This window comes from Siphateles boraxobius, unplaced genomic scaffold (genome assembly GCF_051911475.1).
Source record: "Siphateles boraxobius isolate OS27281-9 unplaced genomic scaffold, OSU_SipBor_1 47, whole genome shotgun sequence".
NCBI lineage: Eukaryota > Metazoa > Chordata > Actinopteri > Cypriniformes > Leuciscidae > Siphateles > Siphateles boraxobius.
The window spans coordinates 3,151,610-3,168,419 of record NW_027509108.1 but is presented as its reverse complement, the minus strand read 5'-3'; the positions used below and the strand labels follow the sequence as shown (position 1 = coordinate 3,168,419).

The following is a 16,810-nucleotide window of genomic DNA, read 5'->3' as shown; positions in this document are numbered from 1 at the left end:
TCACACACAAGCACCTGTACAACAGTTTATAGATTAACATGACTGTACAACAACTAAGTTACATACATGTATCCACTAACCACTGAGAAACGTCCATGTCCAGTCTAACAGTTGCAGCTTCTTCCTGAGTCTCTCCATCTGTGTCTGACTCCGGTTCAAACATGTAAGACTGCACTCGCTACGGGTATTATTGACATTTTCCCTGAGAGAAATTCGGCTGCTATGTTGTTCCCAGAGCCATAGAGAGAGAGTTGCGACAACGGAAGTTCGAAATCCTTGGTTGTCACGTGATTCGCGTAGACCTCAGATAGTTCCAGGAAGTGCTTCGGCGCCAATTCAAATCGATGGAGTTAGAGAGCAGAACCGTGATTTTTGGTAGTTTGTAGTCAATAAATGCGTTGGTTTGCAATATGTATATAATACATTGACATTTGGATGTAGTATGTGTATGTAGTTACAGCAATATTGTTTTTAAAAGATACAAATCTGCTAATATTTAATGTTTATGTGGTCAACCAGCGTTGCCTGCCTTTGTTAACATTTTCTGGCTAACTTCACCTTCGTTAAAGACCATTTTGCAGTTGTTTTGAAGTATTTTTGTGTTCTTAAACGTGTATGTTATTTAAGGGTTATCACGTAATGTTCACTATGGTTTCACAAGGACAGGAGACTTGCAGGAAATATGTGATTGTATTAAAAAGCCATTGCAAACAAGTAACATGTAAAATTGTATTCATCTTAATGTTTACAATGCTTATGCACTTATTACTATATAAATGAATACATAATATATTTTATAGTCCTGTTATATCTTAAACCCCACAAAATGTCAGGTTGTGCAACTGTCCGCACAAATGAAAAGACTAAAATACTAATTTAAATGGCGTTTTAAGAATAAAAAAATAAAAAATGAAATTCTTTGGCATAATTTTAACCGTTCATATAAACAAATTTTATACATTTCAGTAGATTTATAGCTGTTGAGATAATTGAAAACCTTTTGTCAAGCAATTTGCATGTCAGAATGGCACAACTGCAAACATGGCTCTCTTATTATGGTAATGACAGTATGCATGATAAAGCATTGTCCAGAGGAGCCTTAATGATCCTTGTAGATCTCTATCAAATACTGGTAAAACTGCTTTCAAGTATGAGTAGATTGGTACACTTTCAGCTGAATTTAAACACTTGTTCACAACTGAAACTTATTTATATACATTGTTCATGACACAAAAATATACATTACATCAGTTTTGAAAAGATTTAAAAAAACATTTATTTCTTTATTTGTCAATGACCTATATATATATATATATATATATATATATATATATATATATATATATATATATATAAATATATACACACTTTTGCACTGATTTAGCACAAAAATATCAACAGAAACACAATGAATAAAAAACTCCAACCCTACGTTTGTGCTTACTCAAATATGAAATCTAAAATAAGGATTTTTTTTCCCCGTTATTGCACATTTAATATGGAATGAAACCGATATTCTCATTTGATCAGTTACAACTATCACACTCCCCAATGTTATATTTAACCCCTGTTTATAAGTCTTTCCCTCTTATTACACAACAAAAGATAAACATGCATTAATAGAGCTTGGTTTGTTATGCGGTATTAACTTTATCCAAAGACCTTTATTTTACCTGACAACGTCCCCTAAAACTACTAATTTAGAGAGCAATAATCAACTAGCATGCTTTAATACATAAGTTAATTTGATTCAGATGTACTGATAATATACAATCTTATTCTTTAAACGTCTTACCTTTTAAAAGTGCATCACAAACGGTCTGTTCTGCTGTAGCTCTAACGCGCTGCTGGATCATCCGGGAACTATTGAGAATCTCTGCGAGCCGCCATTGCAGAAAAAAAAACGTTCCATTGAAGTCAATGGAGTTGTCGCAACTCTCACTCTATATGGCTCTGGTTGTTCCCATAGTATCTGAAGCTCGTGTAAAGGATTGGTCCTCGTCTGAACGGGGGCGGAGCAGCGACTCATTTGCATTTAAAGATAAGATATCCACCTTATTCTTCTCTAAACAATGCGCGCCGCCATGACGACGACTCCGGTTGCCTACTTCCGGTTCGTACTGTATTAGCAGTGAGAGAATGAGTTCAGGCTCTACATGTGCTGTTGTTGGTTGTTTTAACAATTAAAAGGAGATAAACAACTTTTTAGAAACTGGGTGCTTTGAGTATTAGATAAAAATGAGAGAATGCCTATGTCCGGTTCGTATCAGCTACATTCAATACCAGAGAGTAGACGTTTTTGGTTAGCTGCGCTAAAACTGAAGCATCCACCGAAAAAGGTGTAATACGTTACCAGTAGGGATGGGCATTTCAAGCAAAAATAATATTCGAAGATCACTGGGTATTATGCAATTAATATTCGAGAATCGCACCCCTCCATCACATCACACACACATGCATGTAAAGGCTATAGGCTACACACCAGAGCACGTGAGCAAAGCGGAGCAGTGTGACGCTTAAATATAAGTTAAACAAAAACAAAAACTAAACATATGTTTATATTTAAGTTTCACAATATAATGTTTTTTTTAAAATGTATTTCATCTATGTTGATTATATGAAAAGGGAACCGCATGAGATGAGTCAGATATGATCATAAGATGTCCAATATATCGGAAAACATTTGGAATGGCTCAGACATGATTTTGACCACTTATCAAGTTTTGTTTTGTAGAAAGCCTTTCTTTAAAGTGAATTTCGTTTTGTATAAATTGTATCTTCATTTTTATCAATGTTTTATCAACAAATTGCCTGGAATAATAAATAAGAAGCAAATATAGTATATATACTGGACACAGATCCGCGGGCGCGTGAACTGGAGCGCGTCTTATTAATTAAACTCAGCGTATAAGTGACTTGCCTCACATACATGATAAGTATATCTATAGAAAGCTTGAAATGTGTACTTTTAAACAAAATAATTAAAAACGAGCAGAAATGGGCTGCTCTCTGCTTATGTATAGGTTAATACGTATGAAGTGTGCATTTCTCTCTATAGGCTCGTTCACTACTGCGAAGATGGCGAGTCAGTATCATCAAATTTATCTTTGCAGTCGACACTTACAGAAAACACTAGTTATTAATAAACAATTCAAATGTTTCATGCATAATCATTACTTTTGCCGTTTATTTTTTTTTGTGGCAAGCTTATGCGTGCGTTGAGATGCAGAATAGGCATTATATTACGAAAACGCTCATTATGGTTTAGCATTTTCTCCCATATAGCTTAGTATACATAACTTCCAACCCAACTTCAGTCGTGCACGGGCAGGGGCAGCCCTACTTATTTCACATGTTTTCTAACCAGCACATCACTGCTGGCGTTCTGAGCGAGCGGCGCTTAATCTTCATAAAGCTTCGAACTGGAAAAGGACAACCGGCTTCCGGTTCAAACCCGCAATGAATCATGGGTAAATTCGCTAACCAGGAAAAAGTTGGATAATAAAAAAACATCTGGTGGTATTTTGAGCTGAAACATTCACAGACACATTCTGAGGACATCAGAGATGTATATTACATCATGTGAAAACGGCATAAGAGTATGAACTGCCGTACGTGACATATTAATTAATACATCCATAAATACATCAATAAATATACAAAAAAAAAATACATCAATAAATACATAAATAAATATACAACAAATGTAAAAAACAAACATACATAAATAAATATATGAAGAAATGTAAAAAAAAAACAAATAAATAAGTATACTTTTATTTACTTATTTATCTATAATTGTATCTTTTTCCACATTTATATTATTTACTCATTTATTTATTTATGCATTTCTTTATTTCCACTTTTACATATTTTCACATTTATTTATGTATATATGTATTTATGTCTACATTTATTTATTTCTACATTTCTTCCTCGGTATGCTAATGAGGGGGTGTGTTTTACCTCAGACATAGCAATCGAGCTCAGAGTGGCAGATCTGAAGCTTTGAGACCACAGTGACACCTTGTGGTGTGACCAAACGATGCGCAAGATGTTTGTGGTCGTGCCTGGTCAGGTTATGCAGGCAATTAATGACTTAGAGATGGGCAATGTGGCCAAAATCTTATATCACGGTTTATGTCCTTTAATATCACCCTAACTGTATTTATATATATATGGGTTTACCATACATAGGCCTACTCTTTATTCCGGACATGGCCGTAAAACATCAGCTGGTCGGGATTTCTAAAATGTCTTTGCACACATGAACAGAAGCTGCTTAAAACAGACACTTTGACACGGAAGCGCGTGGAATTATCCACTTTAATCACATTTATGTAAATGAGCTGGATGAGGCTGATAAGAACTTGTGTTTATTGTCGATGAGACTCAGAAAACTGAAAACCGCTCGTATATATTAAGTATTTTCAGTAGGACAGTGAGTCTTCAGCTGTTGTGTATCTCACCTTTGCTGACCGTTATCCAGATCTCAGAGGTAAAATCCGGCAGGAGATCGATATCTACACCACACCAGTACTTCCCCGAGTCTTCTGGAGCCAGTCTAGAGACGAGAGCCGTGAGAACATGAGCGCTGGTGTCGTCCAGAAGAGCCAGTCTCCCTCGTTCAGACCTCGTGTCTCGATGGGTCGTGTGAACACACTGAGGATCCATCCATCCATCCATCCATCCATCCATCCATCCATCCATCCGTCCATCCCTTCATCCATCCATCTACACATTCATCATCCATCCATCCAACCATCCATGCCTTCATCCATTCATCCATCCATCCATCCATTCATCCATCCATCCCTTCATGGATCCATCCATCCATCCTTACCTTCATTTATCCATCTACACATTCATCATCCATCCATCTACACATTCATCATCCATCTATATACACATTCATCATCCATCCATACATCCATCCCTTCATCCGTGCATCCCTTCATCCATCCATCCCTTCATGGATCCATCCATCCATCCTTACCTTCATTTATCTATCTACACATTCATCATCCATCCATCTACACATTCATCATCCATCTATATACACATTCATCATCCATCCATACATCCATCCCTTCATCCGTGCATCCCTTCATCCATCCATCAACACATTCATCATCCATCCATCCATCCATCCCTCCATCCATCCAACCATTCATGTCTTCATCCATCCATCCATCCATCCCTTCATCCATCCATTTACACATTCATCATCCATCCATCCAACCATCCATGCCTTCATCCATCCATCCATCCATCCATCCATTCATCCATCCATCCATCCATCCATCCCTTCATGGATCCATCCATCCATCCTTACCTTCATTTATCCATCTACACATTCATCATCCATCTATCTACACATTCATCATCCATCCATCTACACATTCATCATCCATCTATATACACATTCATCATCCATCCATACATCCATCCCTTCATCCGTGCATCCCTTCATCCATCCATCAACACTTTCATCATCCATCCATCCATCCATCCCTCCATCCATCCAACCATTCATGTCTTCATCCATCCATCCATCCATCCCTTCATCCATCCATTTACACATTCATCATCCATCCATCCATCCATCCCTTCATCCATCCATCCATCCCTTCATCCATCCATCCATCCATACCTTTATCCATTCGTCCATCCATCCATCCCTCCATCCATCCCTTCATTCATACATCCATCCATCAATCCATCCCTTCATCCATCCATCCATCCATCAATCCATCCCTTCATCCATTTGTCCATCCATCCATCCCTCCATCCATCCATTCATCCCTTCATCCATCCATCCCTCCATCCATCCATCCCTTCATCCATCCATCCATCCCTCCATCCATCCCTTCATCCATCCATCCATGCCTTCATCCAAATATCCCTTCATCCATCCATCCATGCCTTCATCCAAATATCCCTTCATCCATCCATCCCTCCATCCATCCATTCATCCCTTCATCCATCCATCCATCCCTCCATCCATCCCTTCATCCATCCATCCATGCCTTCATCCAAATATCCCTTCATCCATCCATACACTCATCCATCATCCATGTATCCATTTATCCATCCATTGTGTTGTTTCCTGATTCTTCTATAAAGGAAGGGAATTGCATGCTCCTGCCTCAAGGAGGTGTAAAATATTACTGAACATGCATGTAAACACAGTTTGATCTTATTTTGTAAACACAAAAATGAAGAACTCCTTGTCATAAAGAAATAAAAACACTTTTCAGGAAGCTGAAAAACAGCATCTAATCCTGGTGACAGGAATTTTCTCTTCACACTGATTTTTGTAATGGAAGATCTGTAGTCATGCAATTTAGATTTTTTTTTTTAACCAATCCTCTTGAGAGAGTGTTTTATCTTTGTTTTTATTTACAAGTAGTTTCATGTGGGTTGTTGCTGTCTCGGCGTGGGTCCGGTTGCTTAAACATACTTTAAAAAGAGGAAGGAAAAAAACTGTAAAATAGCAGAAGAAAGTTTTCAGCTTGCATTTGCACTTCACTCTCCTGGAGTTTGTTTACAGCGGCTGAAACTACAAAATGGTAAGAGTTACACTTGTTCAGTCATTAATATTGTCTAACTAAAGAATCTCCACAAAAGAAAATTGAAGTCAGAAACATTTTCTTCCATAAAAACCTCTGAACATCCGGAGCTCATGTGTTCCTAATGTTGTCTTTAAATGAGTTTCAATCGTGGAAATCTACTAACAGTAACGATTTTAAAGTATTTTTAATCATTTTTGCACTGTTTATGATCTAATACACTGCTGTTATCATAGTTTTTATGAAACAAAAGCTGACATGTTGTACTGTTGTGTAAATGATTTAGTTTCCTGTGGTGATGTCACTGATAACTCTTGCTCTGGTGTTTCTGCTCCTGATTCCAGGTGAGTCTCTTCTGGAAATGACATACGAGTTAATTACTAACTAAGAGAATAAGGTTTTGGCTAGTTAACATGGATCAGTTAGCACTGCTGCTAACCCCAGGAAATATAACACTGGGAAAATATCTACTAGGGACATTTTTGTGATTCATTTGTTGCTTCCAAACAAAAGTGTATTATTCATGTTTTGCTGATATAATGCTAACCGCGGAAGCTGCTAACATTTACAGCAGAAAGTTTTTCATGGTTAGTGTTCAATGTTCTGCTTCCTGCATTTCATCACCGTCCGTCTGATGTCTGGTTTCACACAGATCATATCACAAGTGTAATTCGTCATTTGTAAAGTTTTGTAAAGAAAAAACAAGTTTTAATGAAAGTGTATGGTCCTGTTTAACTCAGAGATAGGTATTTGTTTCCTTCTATTGTTGTTTCCTATCCTTGTTTCGGTAACACTTTACAATACGGTGCACTAATAAGCATTAATTCATGTTTAACTAATGCACATATAATCATGAGTTAATGTATGACTCCTAAATAACTAAACCATTAATTAATGATTACTGCATCAGCAACTAATAAAGAGTCTATATGATTCATAGATTAAGTTATAAATGAATTGCTATTAATTAAACGTGTCATCATGTATTAATTCCTTAATAACATATTTTATATACTAATAGTGTAAATTAATGTGTTAATTACCACAATTAGTCAACGCTAGTATGCACTTCAACTTCCAGTTGTCTGCTTTAATTAATCATTAGCTAATGATTAGCATGATTTGCAAATCTATCATTATGTTATGACTTTACTTCATTATTAACTAATAAAATATGTTATTAAGGAATGAATACATGACACGTTTAATTAATAGCAATTCATTTATTACTTAATCTATTAATCATATAGACTCTTTATTAGTTGCTGATGCAGTAATAATTAATTAATGGTTTACTTATTCATGAGCCATACATTAACATACAATGATTATCTGTGCATTAGTTAATCATGAATTAATGCATATTAGTGCACCTGTATTGTAAAGTGTTACCCTTGTTTCCTTGTGAATGTGTGTTCCAGGAGTTTGTAGCCAGTCGGGTGATTGGGGTGTGAGTTACAGTCCTTCACACATCTGTGCACTAAAGGACTCAACAGTGATAATGAGATGCACTTACAAATACCCGACTGGATATAAGATCGAGAAAGTGTTCTGGACAAAAGGCCCAATAATTCAGGGTGTTGAGCTTCTAGATCTGTCTAAGGACACTGAATACAGTCAGAGACTTCAGTATCTGGGAGATAAACAGCAGAACTGCAACATCAGACTGAGTCATGTGACACTGAAGGATTCACACAAGTACTATTTCAGATTCATCACTGATAAACCTGATGTGAAATGGATTGGTAAACCAGGAGTGACTCTTACTGTCACAGGTGACTTTGGTGAGGTTTATCTCTTCTTCTGTGCATTATGCTGAATAATAATCAGTGTATGACAGCAGCACTAGATATAATGTGTGTGTTGTGTTCAGATCTTCAGGTGGAGTCTCCTGAGAGAGTGACAGAGGGAGATTCAGTCAGTCTGACATGTAAAAGCAGCTGCGCTCTGACTGACAGAGAAACATTCATCTGGTACAGAAACTCACTGAAGATATTAACTAAGAGTAAATTCAGTAACAAACTCATCCTCAATCCAGTCAGAAGAGAGGATTCAGGCAGATATAGCTGTGCTGTAGACGGACACACTCACATCTCTCCTGCTGTTCAGATCAATGTCATGTGTGAGTATGTTCTTTAAAGTTTTCTTTCCAAAGCCAGTAGAGTTCACTCGTCCCTCCTTTTCTTTAAAAATGGAAGTAATTGGGGCTAATCTTTAAAACATTAAAATACTCACTGTTTCAATAGTACAGCCACAAGACATGAACAATATGTGTGATTTTAACAATTTCTGTTATATTCAGTATTATTCAATTTTACAACTCTGTTGTCATGACAACGCTACACCATAAACACAACACCCTCAAACAGCTGTAAAATAAGCATTTAAACACCTTTAAAGGTCAAATAATGCACACATTTAAAAATAAAAAAATTGTGTGTGGCAATCAGTATTATGCAAGAAATTTTTGAAAAACATGAGTTTGCATAATACAGTCAGAGCTGGGTAGTCACTTATTACATGTAACCTGGATTACGTAATCAGATTTTTGTAAAGTAATTGGATTATATTATGTTTTAAAATAGTTTGTTATCAAACGTATGTGTTATTGATTACATGGTTACATGTTATTCTCACAATGGCAGTAAATTATTAGTTTTTGTAATTGCTAGTTTCCATAGTTGTTAATTAGTTAAAAACCTGTTCCTTGTTCTGTTGATTTCCCTCCCTTGTGCATATTTAAGCCTTCAGTTCATTCAGCTCTTTGTCTGGTATTGTCATTCATTTTGGATATTTCTTAATATGTGACATGATTTTTTGACACAAGGATCCATGGATTCATGTTGTTAATGCTAAATTCTTTCCCTACCATATGTGTGTAAGAACAGAAATAGGAAGTGCTTATTGATAATATATATTTCTCCTGTAGATCCTACAGTGAAACCTGTGATCTCCATCAGTCCATCTGGTGTAATAGTGGAGGGAGATTCAGTGACTCTGAAGTGCATCAGTGACTCAAACCCTCCTGCTCTGAACTTCAGCTGGTTTAAGGAGAATGAAACCTCAGCTGTTGGATCTGGACAGAGTTTCAGTGCACTACAGAGTGGACGCTTCTACTGTCAGGCTCACAATCAACATGGATCTCAGAGATCAGACGCTGTAACTGTCACAGGTGAAGCTTTTATTAACACACTTCATTCTTATTTTTAGATTTAATTATGATATTCTCCCTCTTTCAGTTGGTCGTGGTGCCGGTTGGCTCGTCTGGTTGGGGATCACAGTGGCAAGTGTAGGAATATTATTCATCATCATCATCATCATCGTATTGTATAAAATGTAAATATAAAATGATCAACAAAGAGTAATATAATTTGCTTTTAATTAATGCAGAAGTACATTTGATTATTAAATGAAACATGAAATGGCTTGTTTCCATTTGTTTTTTAACAGTAATAAGAAAAGGATAAACTGTAGATCTGCAATACACGAGTATAAGGTGAGATTGCCAAAAAACCACAGAATGATACTAATAAATCAATTACAGCTTATTTGTGTCACAGTTTGGGTTTTGTTTCTTGTTCCTGGTTCTTTTCTAGTCAGGTGATCTTGCCTTGTGTTCCCCTGTCTGTTGTGTCATTGGTTGATTGTTTAAATGTTCACAGGTGTCCCTTGTCTCGTTGTTAGTCCAGTATGTATTTAAGCCCTGTGTCTTGTTCAGTCTTTGTGAGTTCTTAATGTTGTGTTGTTGTACCTTGATGTTGGTGGTTCTGTTCCTGAGTCTTGTGCCCTAGCCAGAGTCTTTATTATGTAGTTTGAGTTTATTAAATAAAGTGTGCTGCAATTGGATCCTGCTTCCTCCTTGCTTCCACCTCATCATAACAGAAGAACTCACCACCAATGGATCCAGCAGTTGTTAGCAACCAGGCCTTAAGGAAATTCCTATCATCTCTGTCTCAAGATGGCCAGCCCTTGGAGAGGTATGTGAGGGACTTTTTGGCGTGTTGTCATCTGGGAGCGCTAAATGATGCCCAGCTCGTGGACCTGTTTTGTAGCGGGCTGGATTGGCACATCGCTCAAGTGATGCCGGAGGATCATACTGGCTGGACCCTGAAAGGGTTTGTTGATCTGGCCCTTTCCTTGGGCGGTTCGGCACTTGCAGAGCCTGAGTTTCCCCGCGTCACGCCAGTCAGCGGGTCTGACACCGGATCGGTCTATGGGCGTTCAGGGCTGATGTCCAGCTTGGCAGATTCCCCGCTAAGGTCCGTACGGTCTGCAAGGATCACCGTCCTGCCTGAATCTCGTCCCGTCAAACCAGTTCCAGAGCCCGTCCAGCCAGAGACCGTCCAGCCAGAGACCGTCCAGCCAGAGACCGTCCAGCCAGAGACCGTCCAGCCAGAGACCGTCCAGCCAGAGACCGTCCAGCCAGAGACCGTCCAGCCAGAGACCGTCCAGCCAGAGACCGTCCAGCCAGAGACCGTCCAGCCAGAGCTTCACGTCAGCCGCGTCCAGCCAGAGCTTCACGTCAGCCGCGTCCAGCCAGAGCTTCACGTCAGCCACGTCCAGCCAGAGCTTCACGTCAGCCACGTCCAGCCAGAGCCGAGGCCCTCTTCGCCGCTGGTCCCGTCCAGTCCAGAGACTGTTCAAGTCACGTCTGCCGATCCAGAGACTGTTCAAGTCACGTCTGCCGATCCAGAGACTGTTCAAGTCACGTCTGCCGATCCAGAGACTGTTCAAGTCACGTCTGCCGATCCAGAGACTGTTCAAGTCACGTCTGCCGATCCAGAGACTGTTCAAGTCACGTCTGCCGATCCAGAGACTGTTCAAGTCACGTCTGCCGATCCAGAGACGGTTCAAGTCACGTCTGCCGATCCAGAGACGGTTCAAGTCACGTCTGCCGATCCAGAGACGGTTCAAGTCACGTCTGCCGATCCAGAGACGGTTCATGTCACTTTCTCCAAGCCAGTGTCTACGGACAAAATGGCCGCCTCCGAGCCAGTGTCTACGGACAAGATGGCCGAACCAGAGACTGTTCACATCACTTCTGCTGATCCAGAGACTGTTCACATCACTACCTCCGAGCCAGTGTCTACGGACAAGATGGCCGCTTCTGAACCAGTGTCTACGGACAAGATGGCCGTCTCCGAGCCAGAGTCTGTTCCTGTTCCCGAGCCAGTGTGTGTGTTGTCTGTTCCTGAACCCGAGCCAGTGTGTGTGTTGTCTGTTTCTGAGCCCGAGCCAGTGTGTGTGTTGTCTGTTCCTGAGCCCGAGCCAGTGTGTGTGTTGTCTGTTTCTGAGCCCGAGCCAGTGTGTGTGTTGTCTGTTCCTGAACCCGAGCCAGTGTGTGTGTTGTCTGTTTCTGAGCCCGAGCCAGTGTGTGTGTTGTCTGTTCCTGAACCCGAGCCAGTGTGTGTGTTGTCTGTTTCTGAGCCCGAGCCAGTGTGTGTGTTGTCTGTTCCTGAGCCCGAGCCAGTGTGTGTGTTGTCTGTTCCTGAGCCCGAGCCAGTGTGTGTGTTGTCTATTCCCGAGCCAGTGTGTGTGTTGTCTGTTCCCGTGCCAGTGTGTGTGTTGCCTGTTCCCGAGCCAGTGTGTGTGTTGCCTGTTCCCGAGCCAGTGAGTGTGTTGCCTGTTCCCGAGCCAGTGAGTGTGTTGCCTGTTCCCGAACCAGTGAGTGTGTTGTCTGTTCCCGAACCAGTGAGTGTGTTGTCTGTTCCCGAGCCAGTGTGTGTGTTGTCTGTTCCCGAGCCAGTGAGTGTGTTGTCTGTTCCCGAACCAGTGAGTGTGTTGTCTGTTCCCGAGCCAGTGTGTGTGTTGTCTGTTCCCGAGCCAGTGTGTGTGTTGCCTGTTCCCGAGCCAGTGAGTGTGTTGCCTGTTCCCGAGCCAGTGTGTGTGTTGTCTGTTCCCGAACCAGTGAGTGTGTTGTCTGTTCCCGAGCCAGTGAGTGTGTTGTCTGTTCCCGAGCCAGTGAGTGTGTTGTCTGTTCCCGAACCAGTGTGTGTGTTGTCTGTTCCCGAGCCAGTGAGTGTGTTGTCTGTTCCCGAGCCAGTGAGTGTGTTGTCTGTTCCCGAGCCAGTGAGTGTGTTGTCTGTTCCCGAGCCAGTGAGTGTGTTGTCTGTTCCCGAGCCAGTGAGTGTGTTGTCTGTTCCCGAGCCAGAGTCAGTGAGTGTGTTGTCTGTTCCCGAGCCAGAGTCAGTGTGTGTGTTGTCTGCTGTTCCTGAGCCGGTGTCTGCTGTTCCTGAGCCGGTGTCTGCGCCGCCCTGGCCGCCCGATGGACTGTCTTCACCGCCGTGGCCGCCCGAGGGGTCTTAGCCGCCGTGGCCGCCCGAGGGGTCTTCACCGCCCTGGCCACCGCCTGCGCATCCTGCTCTGCCCTGGTCGCTCAAGAGCCAGGTCCACCCAGGCTCTGTGGCTCAGGCTCGCCATTCCTGTGTCCTGGTTCCTGGACCCAGTGCGAGCCTGGCCCTCCGTCCCTCCCCCAAGACCGCCTCCACTCACCACCCTCCTGAACTTGTGTTTTTTTTGTTTTGATGGGCGTCGGGAGCCGCCCATAGAGGGGGGGCTATGTCACAGTTTGGGTTTTGTTTCTTGTTCCTGGTTCTTTTCTAGTCAGGTGATCTTGCCTTGTGTTCCCCTGTCTGTTGTGTCATTGGTTGATTGTTTAAATGTTCACAGGTGTCCCTTGTCTCGTTGTTAGTCCAGTATGTATTTAAGCCCTGTGTCTTGTTCAGTCTTTGTGAGTTCTTAATGTTGTGTTTTTGTACCTTGATGTTGGTGGTTCTGTTCCTGAGTCTTGTGCCCTAGCCAGAGTCTTTATTATGTAGTTTGAGTTTATTAAATAAAGTGTGCTGCAATTGGATCCTGCTTCCTCCTTGCTTCCACCTCATCATAACAATTTGTACATGTAGAATATATATATATATATATATATATCAGGATTGTACATTGTTTCATAAGTAGAGCCTGTGGAGTGATTATATTTTTGATTGTCATGCTAATAATTTAAAATCTTGTACGTTTAAAAAAAAAAAATCTAAATTGAATATTGTTACGTTCCCTATTCAGTCTAGGGGATTGAAACAGGGAGTAACAAGAAAAAAGATAACCAAAAAATAACTAATAAATAAACGTGAGAAATCTCCTTTTCCTATATCCCAGCTCTAATCCCATTTCACTTTTAGATCAAAAAGGTTTACACAACACACTTTTTTTAACACCGGGTCACAAAAAGGAAACTGGTCGAGTATGCTTAATGAGTTATTTTCTTCTTTATTAAAGGCTTAACCAATATATTTATAAAACAAACAAAGATCAGTAAACAGGTAAACAAATTTAAATAACCAGATCGTCATGGGGCCAGGTCAAAATAACAAACGAAACAGGACTTCCTAACGTTTAAACCCAGATAACTTCCCTAACGAAAGAAATCAAAAATTAAAGACAGTTGTCTTACCTCTCTCCCTGACTAACGAAGGAAAAACAGGAGAAAAGGTTAGTAGCGGCTACTGCATAATAAATTGGCACCCGTCTCCCTACACAGTTTAACACTTTAAACTCACACAGCTTAAAGTTGTCGTCACTCCGGCAATAGATTATGTTTTTTTTTTCAACAGCAGTTAACACAACAACATGTCTGGGATAGCTGAAGAGGGATTCCTCCAGATCACAGTTTCTTTTCTGCTTTATTACCTACAACGAGTAGGGCTGGGTACAATTTAAGCTAAAACGGCTTGCCATAGTGCTGGAGTGCTATTATGTTATGGGACGTAACGGCCGTTTCAGCAGGAGCAGCGCGTGAGCAGCAGTGACGCGGGGGTTTCGGCGCCAAGTCTATTTTTCCTGCAATGCTCACGCTCAATTAAAGTGAAAGCACACTTTTGATGGACAAAATAAATTTGATTCACACAAAAATTGCCCAAAATGCACAGAATAGCTAAGCATGTCTAGTGAGTTTTAACAAGAACTGGAGAAGGCAAAAAAAAAAGGAACTGGAGTAGGGGAAAAAAGAAAATGAAGACTCAAAAATATTTATAGAAGATTTAAGCTACCCATTTAAACTTATTTTGAATTATTCAGGTTGGGTGAAAGTAGTATGGTGTAGGCCTGTTATAAAAAATAGAAATAAACCAGCCAGAAAATATTATATATAAACTTTCTTTTAGTTTATGAAATATACACAGACAGCTACATAGGCTAGCACAACTCAAATCAAACCCGAGTGTGCGGTTTTTGTGTGTGTTTGTTTTTGTATCCACGGAGCTTGCAGTCTTGTAAACATCGAAAGTAGGCTATGACTGAAACGACAAGATTGGAGCTGTTTTCTTGGTTGTTTTGTTGTTTACCTTTTATATGGTTTACCAACTTCTAAAATCAAATTTATAGTTGTCTTTGTAAAGAATTGCTCGCTTATATGTAGCTTTGGAGCCGCTGCTGTGAAACAGCCGTAACAATATAGTGATAGTCCTTCTCTCTGTTTCCCTGTAGAACGATGATCCCAGAACTGATCCCAGTGAAGACACATATACAGCTCTTGACCTCAAGACCAGATCATCTGACCTTTACGACACACTCACAGTAAGAGAAATGTCAAAAACTACACGTGCAAAAGAGTTTGTGCATTCAAAAGTCAGATAGTAAATAATCAATGTGTTTTTGCCATAGACTGTTCATCCCAGACCTGCTGTTCACCAGTCGGGCTCTTCTGAATATCAGAATCTGTCAGTAAGTTTCTCAAGGCTTCTCAATTTCATCAAACAATAAAGAAAATGTCCTCAGTAGTCAATCAACTAAACAGTCTTTTCTTTCTGTTTCAAGATGGATTATATGAGTCGATTTATTTGTTTTTTCTCAGATTATTTGTACCATTTAGTGTTGATTTATGTAAATGTGTGTGTTATTTCTGTTGTAGCCACAGCAAAACGACACCGTAAGATGAAGCACAAGCTAAACTTTACTGAGCTTTTGTCCCATCGCTGGACACATCCACATCACAACTACCAATGAAAATTAAAAGCATCTTCAGGGTTTACATTCTGCAGAAAGTAATGGATTATATTCATGTGACATGAAGAAACAGTCAATGTGTAATTAATAAATGAGTTTAGAGTTGTTTCTGTAATATGTTCTACATTTTATCTGTGTATTAAAGCGTCCATGTGACAGATTTTTCTCTTTATTCCTTTCCAAATAAAACATTAAATGATAAAAGACAATTTTTGCAAAGCATTATGATTATATACAACCAAGTAATCCTAGAATATAGTCTATGATCTTGTATAACGCTGGTTGTACAATCTAATCGTTTGGCGGGAAAAAAAGACTTCCTAAAACGCTCCTTGTAACAGCGGGGCTGTGTAATCTTATAATCTTGAGCTGTGAGTACTCACAAGAGCTCAAACTGTTTCATTAAGGGTGGATGAAAATCTCAATTCATCATAAAAGACTATTTCCAATCCCTCTATCTTGCACTATCTCACTATTATAAGGTGAGTAACACAATCCCCACCACTGAACCTGCCTTCTTTATAAGTTTAACTTATTCTTCTCCTTTTTCAACAGTCCCCCTCCCCAACATGTGACAGAGTACAAGATCACAGATGAACTACAGTCATAGAAGGTCTTCAGTATGGGATCAATATCCCGCCAAAATGTATTGCAGCCACGGATCAAAATATAATAAGCGTGAATCAAATAATAACAAGCATGAATAAAAACTTTAAGCACATTACAACCTTTTTAACTGTCTGCTCAACCACATTTGTCAGAAACAAATAATCACCCCAGCCATGTGAACTGTTTTTGGTGAAATTTTTCAAGCTAAGCATATGTTTTTTTTTTTACATATTACACTGTAAGAGCCCTAACTTTTCAAAATTATGTTACTTGGTGCCATGAAAAAACTTAAGTATGTTTTTAATAATTTTTCAAAAACATGCTCAACCAAATGGTTGATTTGGCACATAGCGGTTAACTGTCACCCCCCTTTTTGAGAATGGACATTACAATGCACTATTAAAACTTGTTGTAATTCAAGCATGCTTTGTAATAAAGACCTAAGTTTGGTCTTGTTTTAAAGAAAACACTCAACAGATTATTGTTGAAGTAAAAGTAACCTACTTCAAAAAATAAAAGTATGAAAAAGTTACGGAATTTTTAAATTTACATTCAACCAAATTTTTTCTTTTATATAAAATATATATTTTACAAAATATGTTTACTATAAAATTACTATAAAATCAAAGCCA

The 16,810-nt window shown here is 39.7% G+C and overlaps 2 protein-coding genes across 2 annotated transcripts in view; one reads left to right on the top strand and one right to left on the bottom strand.

The window, feature by feature from the left end:
* The window catches only part of LOC143710510 (B-cell receptor CD22-like), a 773,497-nt gene that overhangs the window by 152,711 nt on the left and 603,976 nt on the right, over positions 1-16,810 (bottom strand). The window lies entirely within an intron of this gene.
* On the top strand, positions 8,427-15,773 carry LOC143710496 (Fc receptor-like protein 1). Its single transcript, XM_077201440.1, has 6 exons — positions 8,427-8,694; positions 9,502-9,908; positions 10,023-10,068; positions 15,051-15,140; positions 15,228-15,287; positions 15,475-15,773. The coding sequence occupies exons 1-2, from the start codon at positions 8,427-8,429 to the stop codon at positions 9,780-9,782; spliced, it is 549 nt and encodes a 182-aa protein (XP_077057555.1). The 3' UTR covers positions 9,783-9,908; positions 10,023-10,068; positions 15,051-15,140; positions 15,228-15,287; positions 15,475-15,773.

Bases quoted from the DNA above. Each gene is read 5' to 3' on its own strand.
- LOC143710496 (XM_077201440.1), top strand. From the start codon at position 8,427: ATGTGTGTGTTGTGTTCAGATCTTCAGGTGGAGTCTCCTGAGAGAGTG. The intron at 8,695-9,501 runs GTGAGTATGTTC...TTTCTCCTGTAG, and splicing joins TGTTCAGATCAATGTCATGT to ATCCTACAGTGAAACCTGTG.